General features: G+C 36.6%; 1 protein-coding gene across 4 annotated transcripts in view; it reads right to left on the bottom strand.

The window, feature by feature from the left end:
* SPIRE1 (spire type actin nucleation factor 1) overlaps window positions 1-8,676 on the bottom strand; it is a 267,545-nt gene that overhangs the window by 235,229 nt on the left and 23,640 nt on the right. For all 4 annotated transcript variants that reach the window (XM_045187677.3, XM_045187678.3, XM_024580563.4 and 1 more), the window contains exon 2: window positions 67-101. In XM_045187677.3, coding sequence (XP_045043612.2) covers window positions 67-101 — 35 coding nt within the window. The remainder of the gene's footprint in view (window positions 1-66; window positions 102-8,676) is intronic.

Here is an 8,676-nt window from a genome sequence, read left to right as displayed (position 1 = left end):
CTCAAAGTTAGTCTATACAAGAATGCAAAACTCCTTTACTGAGAAATATTTGAGCATTTCTCTTACCTCTGTTTCTGTACAATGTGAATATCCTGATTTACCTGTAATAAAAATACAAAAAAAATACTTTAAAAGGATTTTAACTTTTTAATCATTGATAAAAAAATTGAGGTACTCTGGCCATGGCTCTATATATTTATAAAACTATGCAAATATAAGGTGCTAGAGTGACCAAATATTCTAGAAGGTCCTGCTTTGATATTTAAGTTTATATAGACCTATATGAAAATAATAAAGAAAAGGATGAGAAGAATATGCTTAATTGTAATAAGATCTAAAACACACACATTTGATTTGTATATATATGAATTCATGAAAGTAAAACAAAAATACTTTAAAGTCTTCTTTTCTTTTTAAAATACTTTAAAATACTTTTAAAGGGTATCTTTTAAAACAGTTCAAAATGTCTTTAAAAATCTTTAAAAGAGTCTTGGACTTTTCCCCAAATATATTTCCAGGTTAAAGTCATAGTAATCATCTCAATGAAAGCCAATGTTTCAAACTCATATTTTAATCAACGATGGTTGTTTTAATACATGATTAGATAAAACCATATAATTAATCTAGTAATTCTTCCAACAGACGATCACCTAAAGAACAACTAGACTGAACAATATCTGGCAACATTAACATTTTCTATTCATCACTGAGACACAATATGAAGGAATATATACAATTATATATTTCCGTCAATTTGGTGACTGAAACATATTTTTAAAATTAAAAAAATCTATTTTAAAGGAGGGTCATTTTTCAAATAATTTTAGAGTCACATTTTAAATAGTTTTAACAAAAGACTAGCTAACACATTTATACTGGGTACTAAAAATTTTAATTTCCCCAGTCTACACTTCTCAAATTTCACTGTCTTAAGTTCAAATATACACTTATCCCATCTCTTTTTCTCCAGTATTAGCCTCCCTCTTTCTTTCCTTCCTCTCCCCAGCCTACTGCCCTGCACCTAGTCCACAGTGGTTCTATCAGTCTGTGATTTTTTAAATGGTTAACTAGAATTTAAATACCTAAAGTCTACGACGATACCATCAAAAAATTCATAAACTATGCCTTCTAATTCATAAAATGAAAAACAAAGTTGAAACCCACAATTTCTGATGAGCTAATGATCCTATTAAAAATACAGGCTGAAATTGAGACCAGAAAAAAAGGAACCTTAGGTTCTGTAAAATTAAAATTATATTATGAGCATAAATAATTAAAGATTACATGAACATATAGATAAAATGAGTTAATATATGTGGATTTATGTACTAGGTTTTAATAAATATATAACTTTATACATTTATCATTATATAAAGTTATATGTTACAGTTATATATTATCTTTTTATTTACTTATATGACTATTTGCTGAAAACATTAGTGCTTTTGGTAAATTAATTATACTTGACTTCTACTAAAATGGTAATAACTTTAACTTAGGAAAGTACCGTGGACAGAAATAGCTCAAAGAAGGGCACAGACTATGTCTCAACATTTACTGAGCATCTACTGTGAACAAGAGAAAGAAGGGAGGGAGAGAAAAATATGGTATCAAGACAATTTATAACACAGTAACCTCTTTGAGAGTACATGGATGTACATCTTCAGTATAATATATTCTTAAAGTAAAGAGAATTACAAAGAAATCTACAATTTTATGTAGTAGGTTTGTTGCTGGTAGTAGTGTTGGTGAAAACTTCTGAAAACTATTTTGTGTTTATTGTAGCTTTGAGCAATAAGTAAATACAAAGATATTTTTGGGAATCATCAGTGGAGAAGGAATATACGAACTTAAGGTAGGAAGGAGAAGGAGAGCCCTGCAGCAGTGAACTAGAACTAGAGGTATCATACAACTTGTAAAAATATGTATTTCCTATCCCTGCCATCCAAAAGAGGGAGAAGCAACAACATCCCATTATGAAAGGGCATACTTAGCCCATCCCCCCTCAAAGGAACCAGGACTTAGGAGAATGGCTCCAAGACTGGGACAAGGAAATTATAACATAAACTGGAACATCTTTTTTGCACCAGAAAGTAATAAAGTGCTCAAAGAATGATGGAGTGATATCAAAAGGACATGAATCCTATTAAATAAATTTTTTCAATGACCTCTATTATTCAAAACTGAAAATATTCTCCTATAAGGCGGCGAAAAATTTTTGTGAGAACACACCATAACTTTTAGTTATTCAGTTTGAACTGGTGACTAAGTCATGCAAATATGGAACGGTGGTTAAGTATGAGGTGCTCGACCACCTACACTACTCTGTCACCCTAATCCCTGCCCAATCTCTGACCCAGGAATCAGAAAAGCCCAATTATATGAAAGCAGAGCTTAAAGGAACCATGGAAATAATCTTGCCCAATCCAATCATATCACAGATGAGTAATCTGAGCCTGGGGAGTCAAATGAATTGTACAAAATGACAGAGTAAACAGTGTACTCCAAGGCTCCTAACTCCAATTATGTGTTGTTATAATTGTGGTTATTCCTGCTTCTTCTGCATTTCCCCTTGCAGGAGTCAGTGGAGTTAGAGTATAGGATTGCAGGGGTGCTGCCCCAGCTACCTACCATTTATACACTGGAACACGGGAAAACACATTCATTATTTAACAGTTAGCAACTGCAGTATAGCACCAAAGAATTTTCCTTTGACAATTTTTGAGTCTTCACAAGTTGGCTACTATCTTTATAGAACCAGACCTGAAAAATCCCTCTAAACTCTAGAATCCCATGGCTTTGCTTTCTACAAATCCAGTAACATAAGCTATGATAGGCCTAATCAAGATTTCAAATTATTAAATGCAGTGAATTAGTTCTTTCAACAAAATAACAACTATATTGATTTTATTGATTTTTATTAGGTTGAGTTGAATTAGAAGGCTAGATCAACTATGTGATGACATACAATAAAAGGAAACACCTGAAATGATATTTAAATATTAAGTTTTAAAATATTTCAACATTATCAAAGTACTTATACACTCTAGGTAGAGGGATGATTTGCACAGCAAGACAAAACTTCAGTATTTCGCAAAAGGAATGAGCATTTAAATGTGTAATAATCAAGGTTGTGTTTTAGACCCTTTTTAACTCATTCTAAAATATATGATATGCTCTTAATATTTGCTAGACAAGTTCCCAGGAAACAGAAAAAAACAATGTCTTCCTATCAATTGCTACAGAATGGTTTTGAGAAATAAACTAGTCCTGGTATAAAATGTCTGTAGTAAGAATTCATCAACTAAGACAACACTGTCATTTTCGGTGGACATTTTAAATCTCAAATGCTGATAATCAGGTAATTCCATTCAGCAGGCCTGCTCAATAAATTAACAGGAAGACGATTTCAGTGAACACACCCCAGTGGGGCCACTCATGGCCTAAGTTGTTCAGGGTTAGACCTTACATAGCACACTCTCTGAAATGGCTTCACCTCAGTGGAGTCACAAATTCTAATGCACCACACAAATTTTTCAGGGAAATTAAGGTAGTTTCAGAAAAATTTCACAGATGTTCATGTAGACGAATACTCTTAAATTAAGATAGCTAGCAATCTTTGGAGTAGAAATTTTATTTAGCATATGATTGAATTATCACAGTCACATTATCAATATGATTCATATTAGCTGAATAAGCAAAAGGCAAACTATGCCCACCAAGAATCTTTTTATGAATCTTTTCATGAAGTTGACCTCAAAGGCAAGGGAAGTAAAGGCAAAAATAAATGAATGGGACTGTATCAAACTAAAAAGCTTCTGCACAGCAAAAGAAACCAGTGGAATGGGAGATGATATTTGCAAACAACAGCTCTGACAAATGGTTAATATCTAAAATGTACAAAGAACTCATAAAACTCAACACCAAACAAACACTCCAATTAAAAAATGGGCAGAGAACCTGAACAGATACTTCTCCCAAGAAGACACACAAATGGCCAACAGATATATGAAAAGATATTCAACTTCACCTGCTATTAGGGAAATGCTAGTCAAAACTACAATGAGATAACCACTTCCCACCTGTTGGAATGGCTATTATCAACAAGACAGGTAATAACAAGTGTTGGAAAGGTTGTGGAGAAAAGAAAGCCTCATTCACTTCTGGTGGGAATGCAGACTAGTAGAGCCACTGTAAAAAATGTCTGACATTTCCTCGAAAAATTAAGAATAGAGTTACCACGTGACCCTGCAATCCCTCTCCTGGGTATCTTTTTGAAAACATGTATTCACAAAGATATATGCACCCCATGTTCATTGCAGCATTTTTCATGATGGCCAAAACATGGAGACAACCAAAGTGTCCTGTTACAGAGGATAAAGAAGATGTGGTGCATATATACAATGGGATACTACTCAGCCATAAGAAAAGATTAAATACTGCCATTTTGAATAACATGGATGGATCTGGAGAATATTAGCTAAGTGAAGTCAGTCAGAAAAAGCTAAGAACCATATGATGTTACTCATAGGTGGTATAGAAAACTGAAACTCCTGGAGAAAGACAGTAGTATGGTGATTACCAGAGAGAAGTAGGTGATGGGGGAATAGAGGGGTCCAAATATATGGTGACGTAAGATGGTCTGACTTTGGGTAGTGGGCACACAGTGCAATATACAGATCTTCTTTTTTAATCATTTTTATTATTATGCTATTACAGCTGTCTCAATTTTTCCCCCTTTGCCCACCTCTGTCCATATCACCCCCCCCACAGTCAACTCCCACACTGTTGTCCATGTCTGTGGGTCATTCATACATGTTCTTTGTCTAGTCCTTCAGGTGTGAGTGTCCTTTGTAAATACTCTTTTTCTTTTACTGATTCTAGAGAGAAGGGAAGGGAGGGAGAAAGAGAAGGAGAGAAACACTGATTTGAGAGAGAAACATCAATTGGCTGCCTCTTGTATGTACCTTGACTGGGTACCAAACCCACAACCCAGGCATGTGCCCTGACTGGAAATTGAATCAGCGACCTCTTGGTTTACAGGACAACACCCAACCAACAGAGCCACACCGGCCAAGGCACAATATATAGATCTGGTATTAAGTAATGCACACGTGAAACCTGTAAGATCCTACTAACCAATGTCACCCCAATAATTTAACTAAAATATTTTTTTAGCCCTGGCTGGTGTGGCTCAGTGGAGTGAGTGCCAGCCTGCAAATCAAAGTGTTGTTGGTTCGATTCCCAGTCAGGGCACATACCTGGGTTTCAGGCCAGGTCCTCAGCTCGGGGCGTGCAAGAGGCAATCACACATTGATGTTTGTCTCCCTCTCTCCCTCCCTTCCCCTCTCAAAATAAATAAATAAAACCTTAAAAAAATAATATTTTTTTAAAAGACAAAGAATTGTCTGAAGTTTTAAGATAAATAAATAGCTGTCAGAATTATTCTCCATATTTTTCCTATGTGACCTAACTCTGGACAATATTGAGGTCCATCTAACCATGTAAAAGTATGTTCTTTTTCATGCTAAAACTGAGAGATAGCAATAAATACACTCTGCCCTTCTGCCAGCTTCTTTATACCCCCTCATTTGTTCAATAAATATTTGTTGAACACCTAACCACTATTGGTGTAAGCACTGATGATATAGTAGTGAACAAACTAGACGTGATCCTTGCCCCATTGGGTTTAAATTTTAGTGAACACAGACCAAAAAAAACAATCACATATAACAATTATAGCTGGTAATAAATGCTGTAAAGTACAGAAAAGGGAGAGAAAAAAATAACAGAAATGACCCAATTTAGGGTAGTCAGGCAAGACTCCTTGAGAAGAAGATATTTAAATAAAGACCTTAAAGCTGGGTAGCAGCTAACTGCAGGGCTCAGGGAAGAACCTGTTCCAGAACTAGGGAGCAGCGTGTGGTAAGGCCCTGAAAGCATCTGGTAGGTGGGTAGCAGGGTCTATTTCAAGTAAGTTTCTAAGTCAGTCTGGAAAAAATATTCTCTCATCTCTTCATTCACAGAAAATATGTCTACAACAGAGATTTTAAAGGGAATACAAGCCCTCCTTTGAAACTGACTCTCCTTCCTTGAGATCATCTGACCTCCAACTGCCCCTAGGACCTTCAGCCTCAAGTCACCTTTGCCATAACTATCAAATTTATCCCAATTCTAATGTGGGCTTCTGCTTTACTTTTGAGACTGAGTCTGTACTTTGTGTTCTAGATCCTATAACTCAATCCCTTATCTGTAACTAGTGAGTATACAAGATCTGTCCAGAAGGTAGTCAATCATGTAACGTGAAAACTAGAGATATTTATTGAAGATGATACAAGAAACATTATACTTAGGACAATGATGCCTCAGTTCCCTTCAAAATAGGCACCTTGGGACCTCACAGAGCTTCTCCCAGTTGCCATTAGCTGCCCCACCATGTTTTCCTGAATCTCATCCCTTTCAAAGGTGATTTTAGTTTTGGGAAAAGCCAGAAGTCACAGGATGCTAAATCTGGGTGGTAAGGGGGCTGAGTTACCTGGGTGATTTGATGTTTCACCAAAAAAACTCTGCATGAGATGTGATGCATGAGCAGGTACATTGTCATGATGAAGCTATCAACCACCAGTTGCCCATAGCTACAGCCTTCTGCATCATCCAAACAGCTTCCACAGAGCAATGTTCAAGCTTAACGCAAAATCTGACACAAATTCATTGTTCTACTCAGTCATTTTGAATGTGACAGTCACAAAGTACGCATGCTCACTTAACAGTGTCTACCACACCCACTGACTAGTACAGTGAAGCTGTCTATGTTCACTTATACACATTCCGGTCCACTCTCCTTGGCTTCCAGGTTACGTCAACATCGCGCAAACCGTTCTCATTATATTAACAATGACTAGGATAGACTGTGGTGTATTTACTATCAGGAGACTTGGAGTACTTTTAAAACAAATGATGCATGTATGTGGACATGACAACAAATGTGGCAAGAGGGGGAGGGTACCAGTGTGCAAGTGGATGTGTACATGAGCATACATGAGTGGGTACCACCATGCAAGTGAGTGAGCAAAAAGGGGGTATGGGCACTAGTGTGTAAGCAAATGTGTGTGAGCAGGTCAGGGTGCGAGAGTTTAAACAAGGAAGGAAAGCAAGCAAGCACGCCTTGGTTTATTAGTGCTAGTCACCTTCCTAGGAACTAGAGATTCTAACCTTGGACCTAATGTCAGTTACTAAAACCAACTACCAGGCGTCCCCAGCACAGACCACTTACTGGCTGTTATCTATAGGTATTGTCTGCCCTTTCAGGCTCTGCTCATCAAATGAGCAAGGTCTGCAACTGGACTTCTTGGGAAAGGCTGATTGCTTTATAGAACTAACAACTCTGACTTCTGTCCCTTCATGAAGTTAGGTTTCACCAACATCCCTGCCAACCCCCAAACCCTCCCAACCTATTCTATGCACTACAGTAACCAAGTTATAATTCATCCTGTTCTAAAATGAGTTTTAAAAATAAGTTTTCTTATTAGTGTTATTTTTCTCTTTCTATTCAGCAACCTTAGCTAACTAAACTTTGTATCATCTCAGAGAACAAGTACCATTAAATGTCAAGTATTTTCCACTGCAAATTATTTACTTCAGTTTCAGCATAACTTTTTTCAACAACACTCAAATATATATTTTATGTGATTTGGGAACACTCAAAGCTTGTATAGCAAAAAGGATTTCCTCTCGCATGCCAATTCTAATTGGATTGATAGTGGTTGTCTAGAATGCTACCTTCAGAAAAGTTCTGAGGGCAAATATGAGTGGAAGGTGCCTGTGTCCATTTAGCAACATTTGCCAAAGGAACAGAAGAGAGTAACAACACTGAAGCCACATTTCTGACAGTCCTGTGCTAGAGGATAGTATGATGGAGGTTGTGGTTCTTTCTGTAAACACTGTGCATTTGTACCAAAATTTTCCCATGTCATATTAATTGTGCTTATATATCATGAAACCGCAAAAATACACTGAGATCGCAGCACTGTATCACTTTTCTCAAAAGTAAGTACCCAGAGGGAAACATCCCAAGCCATATCATAAAAAGCAAGTGCCAACTCCAAATGTTCTTGTATTTCCTATCTCTTAAAGAATTCTAGTTTCCATGCATTTCATACACACCACTGTGTATTCCTAGAATCTCCTCTGCCACTGTGGCACCTGATCATGTATGAGACCACCCTAACCAAAAGGAACCCTACCAGAGAGGTATCTCAGGTACTTCTGGCTCTGAAGTTGTGTTCCTTTAGATATAGCACCAGAACTTTCATCCATATCCACCTAACCAGGTACGTCACTTACCCTCTAACAAGATTGCATATATGTGATTTAAATAAGGAAAAAGGACTCATGGACGTGGACAGCACTGTGGTGATTGGAGGAGGGGGATAGTACAAGGGAACTAAATGGTAATGGAAAAAATAAAATTAAAAAGCTATGCAGGCATACATTTTTAGCTATTTGACCATATATATTTATATATATACTTATATATATACACACATACACAAGAAAATTTTTCTTTCTGTAACTGCGTAAGTTGTACTTTTTCAAAGTATTTTTTATTGATTATGCTATTACAGTTTTCCCAATTTTCGCCCCTCATCCCCTCCTCTACCCTGCCCCCGCAACCCT

The sequence above is a fragment of the Desmodus rotundus genome, chromosome 10, assembly GCF_022682495.2.
Source record: "Desmodus rotundus isolate HL8 chromosome 10, HLdesRot8A.1, whole genome shotgun sequence".
Taxonomy (NCBI): Eukaryota; Metazoa; Chordata; class Mammalia; order Chiroptera; family Phyllostomidae; genus Desmodus; species Desmodus rotundus.
This window is presented reverse-complemented; position numbering and strand designations above follow the sequence as displayed.